General features: G+C 46.0%; 1 protein-coding gene across 4 annotated transcripts in view; it reads right to left on the bottom strand.

Moving 5' to 3' along the window:
- The window catches only part of PAX5 (paired box 5), a 195,746-nt gene that overhangs the window by 72,278 nt on the left and 107,255 nt on the right, over positions 1 to 16,213 (bottom strand). For all 4 annotated transcript variants that reach the window (XM_058694895.1, XM_058694897.1, XM_058694896.1 and 1 more), the window contains one exon: positions 14,308 to 14,437. In XM_058694895.1, coding sequence (XP_058550878.1) covers positions 14,308 to 14,437 — 130 coding nt within the window. The remainder of the gene's footprint in view (positions 1 to 14,307; positions 14,438 to 16,213) is intronic.

Below are 16,213 nucleotides of genomic sequence, written 5' to 3'. Positions count from 1 at the left end.
GTGTGCTTGTGACACCTTCGCAGACCTGAGTTAAAAGACACTTAAAAAGGAAGCAGTGCATTTGGAAAGGTAAACATATCTCTGGATGGGCAAGTTGGACAGACAACAGGTGCCTGTTAAGGATCCATGCCCAAACCAAACCAGCCTTACCAAACATGTATAGAAGATCTAGGGTGGGAGTAGAACTTCTACAGCCTCTTAGTTAATGAAAATAAGAACTAATTGAGATAAATTAGAGACAGATTTTTTCTGGGCTGTGAACACTGCGGGGGGGGGATCAGGGGGGAAGGTGGCAGACGAGAAGTTTATGCATTTGAAGAAAAATAATAATTGCGATAATACATTACATTCAAATGTGCCTTATGCCTATCAAAGTGATTCCAGTGTGTGAATAATAATAATCTAGGGGGTTGATAACCTTGGTAATAACCTAGGAGAGTGGAGTTTGGGGCAATTAGTAACAATCAATCACGTAGACAACTCATTTGTTCATCCATCGTCCATCCATTCAACAAATACTTCCTGAGTACCTACTATGTTCAAGTTCCATGCTAGGCTGTTCCGGGGAAGGCAGATATCATTCAGAACCTCAAAGTCTAAGGAGAAAGTTAGGCTGGTAACAAAGAGTGATAAATCAAGGCACAACATTATAACAGGTGGGCTGGTCCCCAGAGGCCAGGTGAGGTGGACATCACTCTGACTGTGCGGTAACCGAGAGGACTTCTTGGAGAAGGTGGCACCTGGGGACTACTCCCTGCAGACACTCCCTGAAGGCATACAGGCAAAGACTGCCAGCAGACCTGCTAACTCCTCAGTTCCTCAGTAGGTGTCATGAAAGCCTTTTACAGGCAAAGCCCTGCATCAACTCACATTTTCCTTCTTGACGGGAGACAGGACCTGAGCACCTGGCGCAGTCAAGGTGGCACGGGCTCCATGAAGTCCTAAGAAAGGGCACAGATCCTTACAGCTTATAGTTCGTGTGCACTTCACCACAGTGCTGCAAGAAGGGATGAGCCCAGATTATAATTCCCATCGGCAGATGTGAAAACTGAGACTCAGACAGGTGAAGGATGTTCCCAAAGTCACCAAGGAGCATGGCAGAGGTGGGATGAAGATCTGTGACCCTGACTCCAAGTCAACCCAGTGCTCGTCCTTTCACAGCACATTACTACTACCTCTGAGCAAATGAGAGGCATTCTAAGCCAGAGGAACCAGCAGAAGCAAAAGGCTTCGAGTGAGACCAGGCATGGCTGAGTTGGATGCTAGTAAATAGATAAGCCTGGATAAAGGGTTCCATAGGACAGCTTCACAGATGAAGTAGACAGATGGCAGTGACCAGGCAGGCTGAGAAACAAGGAGAGGAAAGGGAAACAGTTGCATTCTGGAAGGACGAAGGCTAAGCCTGGCACGGAGGAGAAGCACTGGGTAGAAAAAGAGTCGAGGGATATGGATTCCAGAGCTGTCTCACTTTGGAGACCCTGAGTTCTCAGTCCCCAGTGTTCCTATCTGCTCACCCAGGAAGTTGCACTAGATGATCTCCAAGGGCCCATCCAGGACCAAAATTCCAGTCTCTTGGCCCTGGGCACCTGGGGAGGGCACGATTGTCACAACAGTGGGTCAGATGGAGGAGACAGAGTGAGGCCCAGCAGTGCTTGTACAGACATGGTGGGGACAGGTCAGACAGAAACAGAGCAAAAGAGGTACCTGATTCCCTCCCAGATGATGGGTCAGGCCAGGTATGACGGGACGTGGAGTCTTCAAGGAGACCTTTATAGTGAGCTCAGGGGAGGTAAGGGTAGGTATGATGGACATCTCCCCCACCACCAAATATGCCTACATCCTAATCTCTAGAACCTGTGACTATGTTACCTTACGAAGCAAAAGAAACTTCGCAGGGGTGATTAAATCAAGGTTTTGAGATGTGAAGGAGATCCTGGATTTTCCAGGTGGGCTCAATGTAATCATCAAGGGTCTCTATACAGGGAGGTAGAAAGGTCAGAGTCACAGCGAGAAGAGGTGACAGCGGGAGCAGAGGTCAAAGGGGAGAAAAGATGCTACCCTGCTGGTTTTGAAGATGGGGTAAGGGGCCATGAGCCAAGGAATGCAGGCAACCTTTAGAAAAAGCTGGAAAAGGTTAAAAAAGAAAAAAGAAAAAAAAAAGATTCTCCCCTAGAGCCTCCAGAAGGTAATGCAGTTCCTTGATGCTAGGACTCTTGCCCCCCCAGAATGGTAAGAAAATAAATTTATGTTGGTTTAAGCCCCAAGCTTGTGGTAGTTACAGCAGCAAGTAAAAACTAACAGAGGAGACCAGTGGAATATCCAGAAGAGGGAGCCATCAGGCCTGCTCAACGCGGGACACATCCCACCCTTAGTAAGGTCTTCCACCATCCTCTTGTCATGGTGGACCCCTAGGCTCTCTGGCTCCGGCTGCTTTCCTGAGCTCCAAAATTTTATTTTATTTTATTTTTAATCAAAAATTAGGGGCGCCTGGGTGGCTCAGTTAAGTGTTCGACTTCAGCTCAGGTCATGATCTTGTGGTTCATGGGCTTGAGCCCCATATCGGGCACTGTGCTGACAGTTAGAGCCTGGAACCTGCTTCAGATTCTGTGTCTCCCTCTCTCTCTCTCTCTCTCTCTCTGCCCCTTTCTCTCTCTCTCTCTCAAAAATAAGTAAACATTAAATTTTTTTTTTAATTTAAAATCAATACTTACACAGCATTTATTGTGCTCCAAGCCAGGGTTTTTGTGTGTATGCCTTTGAAATATCAACTCATTTTATCCATATAATGAGTTTCTATCGCCATTTTATAGATGAGGAAACTGAGGCACACACACTCACACGCAAACAACTGAGCACCTGAGGTCACCAGTTCATAAGTGGCAGAGCTGGGATCCAAAGATAGGCAGTCTGGCTTCAGAGTCTATATGAGAGATTGTGCAGTGTGATCAGTTTCTGCAGACCCCAGTGGCTGCTAGTTTAACTGTGCTGCCGTTAAATGCGAGAGAGCTCTGCTTGGATACCTCTGATGACGTGGAGCTTACTACCTACAGGAACCATACCATACGGAAGTAAGGAGAAAACCAGCTTTGTTACTTACTGGTGTGTGAATTCAGGCAGTTTCTTTAACTGTTAGTTGGGACAAAAATAGTACCTGTGTTCCACAGAATAATGGATGAAATGAACCAAAGCACATAACAAATGCTCAATAAACATTAGCTATCATTGTTATTATCTCCTGAGGCAGCCTATTCCAGTTTCAGAGAGCTCTAACTATTAAAAGTTCTTCTTTGCACTCAACTAAAGCTTGCTTCCCTGTGGCTTTCCCTGATGTACTCCCAGCAACCACGCCTCTCCCCCTACAGCCCTGAGCACAGGGGAGGTAGCAGCCAGGCCCCAAGTCGGCTGTCGTAAGCCAACAGCACTGGGGGACAAGATGTCCTGCCTGCCCTCCTCCCTGGACCCTATCCTTCTCTGTCTGAAGCCCCAGTATTGAATACTGAGAGGGATTCCCCCTCCCTAGCCCTGAGAATATGGATTCTCTAGCTTGTATTGCTTGAGAAAAGTTAAGAACATTAGAGAGGATAGAAGTTCTGTCCCTATCGACATGTTGGGTATCCATAAAACGTGAAATATAATTTTCAAAAATTGAACAACAGTATGAGGAGTAAAAACCCATTTGTAGGAAATAAGCTACATATACATAATTTATATATATATTATACATTATATATATATATATATATATATATATATATATATATATATATAAAAGCTTCTGGAAGAACATATACCAAACCATCAACTCTGATGGCATCAGCAGAAGAGGTCAGGAATGGGGTGAGGGGATATGGTCATATGAAGCTATACACACTTTCACGCCATTTGGCTTTATTGTACCATGGGCACGTGTTGTGTTGTGACTAAAAAGGAATTAGGAAAGGGGGACTGCAAGAGAACAAGCCAAGCTTCAGAACAGAAAACAGAAGCCTGGAGTGCTTGGTTCTCCCAGAACAGCCTAGACATGGGCCTCTCCACAAAATGGTCCCCAAAGCCCACAGTCAGAGACAGGCCATCATTCCCTCTTCACTGCCTTCATGTATCATGTCTTCTCCCATGGGATCTCCCTTGTTTTTCTTGTTGGTTTTGTTTTGCTTTGTACGTGCAACCACCTTTGCCTCCCCCATCAGACTGTAAGCATGTTGAGGGCAGGGACTCTATAACCCTCATGACTCAGGCTAGGCTACAGTCTGACAGGAAGGAGAAGTTGGTTTTGATGAAGAGATAAGTGAGTGAGTGAATAATGAATGGCAGTAATCTGCAAATTGCCAGGCACTACAGTCTGGTATACTTTCTCCTGCAGATAATGGCAAGGCGGTGGAGATCTCTGACCAGGAGAACAAGCTAATGAAATCGCTATTTTAGGAAGATGGATCACAGCAGGGTGGGCTGGGAAGCCGGAGGCCCAGAGACCTGCTCGAAGGCTATTTGGAAAGGTCGGCTTCCAAGCTGCTCGCAAGTGTAAAAATCTATGAGTGCATTACCAGGACGGCCATCCAGCTTTGTTTATTTTTATCCTACGAAATACAAGGTCAGAAACAACCAGAGTCCTTTCTGCTGAAATTATTTTTTTTAATTGACACTGCACTTTCCACAAATATTAATTCATTTATTCAACAAATAGTTCTTAGGAACACTATGCTAACCTGAAAGCAAATCATATTTTCCTTTGATGTGCATTTTAATTACGGAGATGCTTGAATTTCATTTTGGCTTTAAAATGATCAGAGCTTCAGCTTCACTGAAACTCTGAGTATCCTTTTAAACACAAACATTCCAAAATTCCAGGTTTCTATAGAATCTACAACTCTAAGTCTATTTAACAATCCCATACCAAATACTTTAAACCCCAATCGTATTCGCCTTGAATCTTTCTGGAATGCAAATAGCCTTGTATCTACGGGGAAGGTTCCAGTCTCAGATGCTGAGTTTTCTCTCTGGGTCGTGCTCCCCTGAAACACAACATCTCGTTTGGAGAGAGTGTGACATCACTGCGCTGGGATGAAATTCCATGTTGTTGCACATTCTCGAGACCTTTGCACTCAGTCCTCCAGGCCTTCCCCACTGCATGGGTTACACGCTGAGCTGATATTTGGGGAAAGCCATTCCAGACGGGCAGAACAGCCTGACCTAAGACCTGGAGTTGGAAACAGTCAAGGCCAGTTGGACACCTGTGGCCAGCCCTTTCTGACTTGACAGAAGGGTTTTCTGTTGGACAGAAGTAGGAGCAAGAGGAGACAAGGAAGGATGGGGCTGGAGCAAAGTCAAGAACTCGTAAATTCACAGGGGCTACAAACATGGTAAATTAGTGAGCTGTCCAGGAATCTGGGGCAAACAGAAGACTCACGTGTAGGGGGAGCCACTTCTCCGCTATACTGAGTGTAGTAGTATGGGGATGTGGACCGAAAGTGGACAAGTTTTTCAATTAAAAAAATTTTTTTAACATTTACTTATTTTTGAAAGATAGAGACGGAGCACAAGCAGGGAAGGGGCAGAGAGAGAGGAAGCCACAGAATCTGAAGCAGGCTCCAGGCTCTGAGCTGTCAGCACAGAGCCCGACACGGGACTCGAACTCATGGACCGCGAGATCATGACTTGAGCTGAAGTCAGACGTTTAACCAACTGAGCCACCCAGGTGCCTCAAGTTTTTCAACTTTTTAAAGAAAGGTTAGACATTTTAATCTTTATGTTAAATCTCCTGATTTTGAGGCGCTTTTAACAATTTTTTTCAAAGTTTATTTTTGAGAGAGAGAGAGAGAGACAGAGACAGAGTGTGAGTGGTGGAGGGGCAGAGAGAGGGAGACACAGAATCCGAAGCAGGCTCCAGGCTCTGACCTGTCAGCACAGAGCCCGACTCAGGGCTTGAACCCATGGACCACAAGCCTAAGTGGGACACTTAACCGACTGAGCCAGCCAGGAGCCCCAAGGCACTTTTAATTTAACGTTTTGATAGTTATATATTGACAACATTTGAAAAGTTAAAAACGTAAATGGTATTCAGTAAAAAAGTCCTCTTCCCACATCCAGTTCACGGCTTCTGCCTAAACACGGTTATTAAGTTCCTGAGTATCCTTCCAGGGTTTCTTTATGCACGTGTGCACAAATACAAATGCATTCCCATTGTCCCTCTGTTCTTTACACAAAAGGTAGCATTCTGTACACAGTAGTCTTGCTTTTCTCATGAATAATGTATCTCAAAGCTCCTTCCCTATCAGGACATAGAGAGCTTCCTCATTCTTTCCTATAGCTGCATAACGTTCCATTGTACGGATAAGCTACTCTTTACTTAAACAGTTCCCTACTGATGGACATTTGGGTTGTTCTCCTCCAATCTTTAAAATGTTAGTCTAAGTTGTTTTTTTTTTTTAAGTTCAAAAGACACTATGCGGACCAAACAATCTTTGGGCTTCACAGTGGGTACACAGAACGCCAGGTGAGGGAGGTGCTGGGCAGTGGCTGGGTCTATGAGTTCATACCATGGATGTCCATCTGGACATCCTTCAGGCCTGGGTTGTTAACGGGAATGGAAATCACTTTCAGTGGAGAACAGCTGCAGGTACGTACTGTTTGAAGATTCTTTGCCTTTGAGGTAGCAAAATCATCATCACCAGAGGTGACCAAGCCCTGATGTAGAATAGATCCTCAGAGGGCGGGGGTTGAAGGGATGGGCTACTCAACCTCTGAAGTTCATTTCCACTGACTGCAAGAGACCCCAAAGCCTGATTATGGGCTGAGCCCAACTAACAGCAGAGAAAGAACCAAGAAATGGCCTCCTCCTTTCCACATCTCATTCACTCATTCATTTTACAGCTAAAAGGCATTTACCGAGGCTGTATCTTGTTAGGAATACCTTGCCCCCAAATCTTCCCAAAGCCTCTCATCACTGGGATCTCAGATCAAATGCTACCCGTTAGAGAGGCTGTGCTCCACCCCCCCCACCCCCGCCCCACTCACCAACTATCTCTCCAACCAGCTAGTTTCTTCAAAGCACATGCCATTACGAAATGAAACTGCACATTTTTTCCCCCTCTGTTTGCTGTGAATTGTCCAGCTTTTCCCAGCAAGCAAGCCCAGTGAGGGCAGGGACTGTCCACCAAGATCACCATCGTTCTCCCAGCAGGGCACAGAGTGAGTCGAGTGAACAGTAACTATTCACGTTACACTCTTTTCCTGCGCACACAACTTTGACATCCCAGCATCTTCCACAGGATTCCGAGGAAAGCTCCACGGCTGAGCCTTTTGTTGTAAGATGTTATGCTGTACTGTAGCTTTAATTATATTTTTTTGAAGCACCTTTGGCAAACTGGATACATAAGGAATTTCTCATATTTTAGTTTTTGTTATTTATTATGATTTCACTCTGAAGGAAGAGATATTTAGTTGAGCCTAGTTGAGCCTCAAAGGCTCATAAAAAACAGATCTAAGAAGTGTTCCCCATGGAAAGATGAACAAATGGCCATTCAGAGTGGCTTGGTGCTGGCCAGACATCTTGGTACAAGAGCTCCGAAACATACTAATAACTACCATTTGTTGAGTGTTTCCTCGTGCCAAGCACTGTGCTAAGGTTCCGCATGGACCATTCGTGCTATCCTCACAGGAAGCCTACAGTGAGTTCTGTTTGGGCCTCATTTATAGATGGAGAACTTGGGCATGGAGGCTGGTAACCTGCCCAAGGTCAACCAGCTAGAACATGGTGACACTGGGCTTCAAGCTAAGCAGTCTGGCTTTCCTGCTGACATTCTCAATTACATGCTAGAAGAGGCACCCTCTGGAACTTTAAACTGGGATTTTGTTTGTTTGTTGTGTTTTGTTTTTTTTGTCCATCCCATCACATAACGGCAGCAGGCCACAAAGGTCAGGGCCCTGGGCGAGCCCTAGTTCCGGCTCTAACTCACAGGATGTGGCCCTGAGCAGGGCACCTCCCCTCTCTGGACCTAGGTCTCCCGAGCTGAGCTGTTGGGTGAGCAGCTGGACTGCACAACACTCCCACCCTGCCCATCTGTGGTCGCGATATTTGTCCTGAGGGAGGCTGGGAAGTGCCAACACTGGATCCTGGACCCGCCAGATTACCTTCTCCCTCAACTCCCCACACACACTCAGATGCCCCCGTGGTGGCTCTCAAACTCTCTCCCCCCACTGCCTCATTATATCCTTGCAACAGCCAAAGGAGGCATGCAGGGCAGGAACTGCCATCCCCTTTTCATTGATTGGAAAACTGAGGCTCAGAGAGGACAATCTATTTGCCGAAGGACAGGACAATTAAGAGGGGAAAGTCCAGGCTTATGCCCATTCCTCTGACTCTTAATCTAGTGCTCTTTCCTCCAACCCTCAGCTGTTGCTCAGATGGAAAAGGCAGACGAGGGTGGACCTTCTTGGGCTTCCAGGTTTGGGATATTGAGGCTCCAAACATTGAACCTGGGGGCACAGCAAATCAGAGCCGGTGGTCCTGGGGACTTGGTGGCATTCTGTCTGTCTTTGTAGGCGCCTATCTGCTGCCCCACTAGTGGTGTCTTTTACTTAGAGGGGACAGTGCCCAGGGGGAGCCTCATACCCCGACAGGTATCCACCACGCCAGTGTTGCCCAAACTTATTTGATGAGAAACCTCCCTCAGTCTCCTCCCTCCATTCTAACTGCTGATACAAAAAGACAGTCCTCAGGGGAAGAGGCCAGCAAGGACACAGGCTGGCCCCATTCCTTTGTTCTTTCAGGCAAGGGTCAGGGGGGCACAGTGGAGGGCGAGACTGCCAGGCCCTTTACCAGTAGGGGGGTGAGCAGGGGGCCTGGCACCCCAGCCGCTGTCCTCCCTGGCAGGTAGGCACAGTGGCTGCCCCATGGGCAGGCCTGTGGCCCAAGGACACACCTGCCGAGAATTAGTCCCAATCAGGACGGCCCCAAACTGCTGATGATGCAGGAGCAAGCTGGCCATGTCACTGGTTTGCAATTGGTGAGCCGCTTCTGAACCGTGGCCCGGGCTGGTAGAGCAGGAGTTTAAGTTAATATTTAATGTGGCATATAAACGATGGAGAGAAATCGACTCATTCTCTAATGAGACCTTCCCTGCACAGCATGGAGTGTAAGGGCCGAGATGGAGCAGGACAGAGGCCACCTCCTCCCCTGGCCCCGCACTCCAGGCTGGCACTGCCCAGCTAGAGTCCTGGGCTGGCTCACAGTCCAACTGAGCGCCAACTACGCTCTGGGCTTTGTGGGGAGGGGAGAAGGTAAGGCGTGGGGCCGGAAGACTCAAGGTCTCCCTGAAGAGTTCAGAACTGTGTCAACACATCCATGAACACAAGGGAATAAAGTTACTGCCATCCTAACAGCTCCTGGAGGCATTCCTTCAAGGTGTTCTAACACTTCTCAGTAGGGTCAGCAACTGCCCCCTAGAGGGTGCTCTGAAAACTTGTGGGGGCTTTTCTATAATTGAGAGGCATCCCTGCCTTGCAGAGGAAGAGTCCCCACAGCGACGTTTCCTTTCATCTTGCATTCTGTCATGTCCTGCCAAACAGGACAGGTGAAAAATCTGTTTATAATTATTTGAGTCTAGCACTGAACTTCATTTACATATAAATGTGAACTTGCAATCTCCATGGTCTTAATATACACTGAATTTTCTAGGAATGCAACTACTGTGTAAACCGAGAAAAGCTCATATCTTATTTTACTTGGAATTTTGCCAAAAGTTCCTCACCTAATTCATCAAATCAGGCTCGCAGTATGAGTAAGTAGGAGTCCCTAAGTCTGCATTCAGGGCCGTGGCATTCATAGTGATTCTGTGCATGGGGCAAGCCCCGAACTACTTCATTATTTCTTGCAATTCAAACACGCAGGGTATTTGCTTATCAAAGTACATAGTATTTCATTATAAACAATTTCGCTTTCATTCTTCCTATATCTCATGATTAAGGCTTTATTTTGATTTAACTTGAAGTCAGATGTGATCTTAATTTCCGGAGAGTAAAGGGGCATTGTTAATATTTGCTATCCCAGGGCGCCCGGGTGGCACAGTCAGTTGAGTGCCCGACTCTTGATATTGGCTCAGGTCATGATCCCCAAGGTTGTGGGATTGAGCCCTGTGTCAGGTACTGTGGAACCCGCTGGGGATTCTCTTTCTCTCTCCCTCTGCCTCTCTCCTCAGCTCATGCGTGCACACTCTCTCTCTCTCAAATAAATAAGATGAAAAAAAAATACTTGCTATCCCAAGGGGATGTTAGGTGGGACTGGGAAGAGAACCTCAACACCACAATGCCCCATAAAGCAGGAGAAGAGCTGGAGATCTTCTAAAGAATCCTCATTACACAAGCCTCTGACCTGCTTGTGTGTGCCTCTGCCTCTGTGTGTATGTCCTTTGTATTTTTTCACACCAATGGGATCATACTTAACATAGTATTATACAAATTGCTTATTTAGTTAAAAATTTATCTTGGAGGGGCGCCTGGGTGGCTCAGTCGGTTAAGCGGCCGACTTTGGCTCAGGTCATGATCTCACGGTCCATGAGTTCGAGCCCCACATCGGGCTCTGTGCTGACAGCTCAGAGTCTGGAGCCTGCTTCAGATTCTGTGTCTCCCACTCTCTCTGACCCTCCCCCATTCATGCTCTGTCTCACTCTGTCTCAAAAATAAATAAAACATTAAAAAAAATTTTTTTTAATTTATCTTGGACCTTTATTCATTTCAGCACAGACAGCTCTACTTAATTATTTTTAATTGGTTTGCATAGTATTTTGTGTTATGAAGGAGCCATAATTTATTTAACCAGCTCCTATTGACAGACACTGCCTTGTGGCCATTTGTTTGCCGTTATAAATAATTCTATAATTATTATACAGATAAAGGTATCACTGTATATTCATGAATATATCTGTGACTTGATTATGAAAGTTCTGGGTTAGAGGGTAGGTAGGTGCATTTACATTTTTGATAGATATTGCCAAATTTCCTTCCAAAACAGGTTACACTGATTTGTAACAGTGGATGAAAATATTTGTTTCTCATACCTTCTCCAACACTTGCCCTCCAGAAACATTTCAATCTTCGGTAAGCTAATTGACTTTTTAAAGTGTCTCATGACTGTTTTAACTTGCAGTTTTAAAACTATGAGTCAGGTATGTACCTTTTCATGTGCTGTTGGACATCTGTATTTTTTCCAATGAATTTATCCAGTCTTGACCTGTTTTTCCTACTGATTTTTTTCTTATTCATTTCTAAAAACCCTTTACGTATTAAGAAAATTAGCTTTTGTCATCGGTGTTCCACTTTTCCCCCCTAATTTTGTTGTCTTTTGAATGTTTTTACATACAGACAAAAGACTTACATTTTTAAAAGTCATTTAGACTAGTTTTCTTTGTCTTTTATATTTGGAACAGATGTTAAAAGGCCTTCCCTGCTCTAAGATTCTAAAAAAGTATCCCTCATTTTTTTCTAGTTTATTATGGTTTCATTTTTTACATTGAAAGTGTAGGTCAACTAGGAATTTATTTTGATATAAAAAGTGAGGTATGTATCCAACAAGCCTAGTTGTCCCAACACCATTAACTGAACGATTTATCTTTTTCTCTACCTATTTGAAATATTACATTTATAAATACCCATATCTATTTGGATCTATTTAAGGACTCTCTAGGCCATTATATGTGTCCATAACTTCAGTTTCATTACTAATAGTTTTAGGGGTGTTTGGCTGGCTTAGTCGGGAAAGCAAATGATTCGTGATCTTGGGGTCATCAGTTCAAGCCCCACACTGGGTGTAGAGATTACTTAGATAAATAAGTAAATAAATAAACTTAAAAAAACAAAAAATAGTTTTAAGTGCTGCTGCTTTATCATAATGTTTTTAAATAGGCTACAACTTTTGCTCATTTCCCTATTTCAGAATTTTTTTAGCTATGCTTCAGTGCTTATTTTTGCAGTATTTGGTATCATTTTGACATGTTCCCCCAAAAATTCTGTTGCTATTTTGATTGGGATTCCTTTGAATTAGTAGATTACTTAGAAGAAACTGACAACTTTATGATATTGAGTCTTCCTCCCCAAGAACAAGTTATCTCTCTCCATTTATTCTTTTATGTCCCTTGGTGGAGTTTAAAGTGAGTTTTTCCTCAGCATTGGTTTTTTTGGTACTATTGTTAAAGGACTCTTCTATTATTTTTCTAGCTAGCCATTGTTTACTCACAAAAAAAGCTAATGATTATATTTATAATTAGAATACTTCCAATATTTCAACATCAAGCATACCGTTATGCAAGATCAAGCAAAATAAAGACATGGGTAAACTTCTAAAAAATAAACTAAATTTTGAAGAATTTTAATAAAGTAAAATAGCTCAGAATTGCACATGATCACAATGTGGCCCTAGATACAGTAAGAGCTCTTCATTTAATGTAACCCTGACTTTCCCCTACAGCCTTCATCTGCCACTGCATATCTTTCTTTCACAGCCCTATGTGGTCCTCCAGAGAAATATCCCTTTGGCAATGAACACCCAGGACAACACACCTTTCTGGAAGGGCATGCAAAAGAGCTCACTATCTCTACTTTCTGCAGAGCAAGGCAGAAAATATTTCTTCCAAAGTAGCCATCCACTACCTGAGTGCTTTTAAAATTCTACAGCAGGTAATTTCATGTGTTTTTAGGAAAGATGAAAGTGAAAAGCAACACAAGTAGTAACAATGGGTCAGAGACTAGAATTATCTCCAAAATTAATTTTTTTTTTTTTTTTTTAAAGATCAAGCATGATTCTGACTTGGGTCTGGAGTACAAACAAGTCTTTGGTCAAAGATTTACCTGAAAACCCAATCCACACCCAGACCCACTGCCTGGGTCAACTGAAACCTTCTGTGACATCAGGGGAGAGGACCTCATGGGACATCTGTGCTGTTAGTAAAGCCCCACTCTAACGGAGGCTCCCCACCCTCTATCCCTGTCCCAGTGCTGACCCCTCCCCACCTATGCTGGTTCAGCTGCCCCCAGAAGCTTGCCAAGATCTGCAAACAGGGCCTCCACTGCTTCTGTCTGAGCCCCACGAGCCTCAGTGCCAACCTATCAGCACAGGTCTCAGAGCTGGGTTCTCTCTGTCTCGGAACCTACGTGACATCAAGCCCTCTCCCCTAAAACTCAAACTTGAGCACAATCCCCAGCTTCCCCGACACAACCATAGCCCGCCTGCACTTCTAAGAAGCCCTTGTCTCTGTTACTTCTTACCGTGTCCTGCCTACCAGCCTCCAGGGACATCCTGCTACCCCCCGCTGGACCCCAAGGCTCTGGCCCAAGTGCTCCCCTTGAGCCTCCTATTATCTGTCTTTATAGTATCTGAGACTGCTTCCTGCCTGCCAGCTCGGACAAACTTCCAGGGTCTGTCCCCCCATGTTATCCCACTGCTGCTGGAGCAGGAAGAGGTGTCTGCCTAACTCAGCCCTTGTGGTCCAGCCTTTTCTGCAGCAGCAAACCCAACAATGTGACCGGCCACCACGAGAAGGCTCTGAGAGGAATAACAGCAACGTGTATTGGGTGCTTGCCGTGTGCTAAATAAGAGTCTAAACACTTTATATGTATTAATGAATTAATCCTCACAATAACACCATTCCCACTGTAGAGATTTTTTTAAAAACATAGCCCGGAATCCTTATACATTTACCCAAGATTACACAGTTAGTCAATGGCAAGTTCAAATCCAGCAATGTGCCTCCAGGATCCAAACTCAATCTTTACACTGACGGCTAAAGAGGCTGGCCCTGGGCCTTCCAGAAAGGCAGCTACTTTGCATACGCCAAGCACCTTCCAGCCTAAACCTCTTACCTTTCCTGACTCAGTCTCTGCCTGGAAACCCGAAATACCAATGCCAATCTGCCAGGAGTCTGCTCCTTCTCAAGCCCTACCGGCAGGGTTGCCCTTCTCGTGAGAGGGATAAATCCCAGACCTCTGAACCTCCTGGCTGTATCCACAGGAGATCCCGAAGTCACCACGGCCCTTCTTGTCATGGGCCTTTCTTGCCACCTGTCCCAGCCCACAGCCCATTTGACACTCGCTCTCCGCTGGCTTTATCAGAGCAAATACAGCCATGATTCATCACAGCCGCAGCTCTGGGCCCCGGCAGTATCCTGCCTGACCGATTCCAGGGCCCCAGAACCTTACTAAAACAAAAATGGCCCGTCAAGTCCAAAAGCACCAAGCCACTCTTCCCCCCGCCCATGCAGGCACTCTCAGTCTCCCTCTGTCAGTCTCTCTCTCTCTCTCCCCCACCCCAGGTGCCCTCACCTGTCACAATGGGGTAGGACTGTGGCCCGGGCACGCTGCTCCCAATGTCGGTGGGAGTGGGGCTGGTCAGGTTGGCCTTCATGTCATCCAGCCCTCCAGCCAGCGAGGCCATAGCTGAGTACTCAGTGGTCTGAAAGAGGAAACAAAACAGAAATGTCTCAGCATCAAGACTCCAAAGCCCCCCAGCCAAACGCCACCGCCACATTCTGGGCTTCAGCCACCTCGCTGGGTTAGCCCAGGCCAGCGCCAGGGCCCACGGGGGGCTCGCAAACCCCCCAGTGTTGAGAAGGCAGATTCAGCTCAATGGAGCAAGACAGGTATCCAGAGTCGACAGTTCTCCCCGGGTGAGGAGGGAGGTGGGCAGGAGTCAGGTGCAGCTTCACAAGAATTCAAACCTAGCTTCTTGTGGCCTGCAGGTTCCATTTGCCCAGCCCCAGTGGCCACCGACAATGTCTTGAATACAGTGAGGGAGATATCAGTAACTAAAAGCAAGACGGAAATAACAGTCTTGTTGCCAAGAGGATAGAAAGAAAAGTTTCTGATTTCAATGCTCTTAAACCACAGACGCAGAATCACAGACACAAGGTTAAAAGGACTTTGAGACCTCATCCATGCCAAACTCTCAATTCACAGATGACTGAACTGAGGCCCAAGGCAAAGAGGGCTTTGTCCATGGCCAATGGGGCAGAATCCAAGTCCAGGGAGTAGTCCACCAGAAACTCTCACTCAAAATCCAATACATCAAACCAAATGAACCACAGTTTGGCAAGTGTGTTGAATTCCGGCAGCATGTAAACTATGTGCTGCAAATTGTGAGGTGCACACATCTGATTTAGCAAGTCCACAGCAGCCATGGGCACTTGGCCCAGGGTCATGCTCCTTCCTTTAAGCCATTTCATGAAATCAGAGCTTGTGATGAGTCATTTCCTTGACATCCTAGCCACTGTCAAATGGCCTCCAGAAGATGCCAACCTGGGCCTTCCCACTCAGAGACAGACCAAATTAGAAGTGTGAGTTCCAGGTCTCTTCCTTCCACGCAACCCCCAGGCCTAGTTTCGGGTACAGAAAATATCTGCAAACGCCCAAGCCAAAGAATTTGGTTGTGTACCCAAACTCTTGGCATGAGCAGTTCCCTCCAGGACGCTGGCATCGCAATGGAGGGCACATCCTTGTCTGTCCAGGGTTACATCCTTGGCAGACAGGGACAGGGAAGGAAGCCGCCTTCTGAAAGGAGACACAGGCACCTTGGGGAGGATGCTGAGGACTGAGCAGAATCAGGGAAGGGAAGGGAACCAGGGGAGCCACTGAGTAAGTGGCAGGCAGAGGGGACTCAGACTCGGGTACATTCCTGGTGCTTCTCTCTGCATCTGAACTAGAAAGTACTTCCTGGGCAGCTCAGCCTGGGGTGGTGGGCAACAGTGAGTCCACGAGGGTGCAGGCCCAGGCACCCTGCCGTGAGTCTCACCGAGGACAGCTCTGTCCAGAGCTCTGGGGCTCTCAATCATCTTCAGCAGAGGCTGATTCGGAAACATGCAGAGAAGAGCACAGGCTTCTACAGGAGAAGGACATGATAGGGACACGCCTCCCCGACTATATCACTATAAAGCTGTAGTAATTAAGACAGGGTAGGATTGGCACAGGGACAGATAAATAGATCAATGAAACGGAATCGAGTCCAGAAACTGATCTGTGCATAGATGGAACCTTGATATATGAGAGAGGTGATGTACAAATCAGCAGGGAAGGATGGACTCTAATAAACAGTGCGGGGGTAACTGGTTATCCATTCAGAAACAAGGGGGAAAAAAGAAATTGGATCTTTACTTTATACCAGACACAAAAATCAATTCCAGGTGGATTGGAGACCTAAATGGGAAAGGCAAAGGCATCTAACGTGGTCGGCTCT

The sequence above is a fragment of the Neofelis nebulosa genome, chromosome 12 (assembly GCF_028018385.1).
Source record: "Neofelis nebulosa isolate mNeoNeb1 chromosome 12, mNeoNeb1.pri, whole genome shotgun sequence".
NCBI lineage: Eukaryota > Metazoa > Chordata > Mammalia > Carnivora > Felidae > Neofelis > Neofelis nebulosa.
This window is presented reverse-complemented; position numbering and strand designations above follow the sequence as displayed.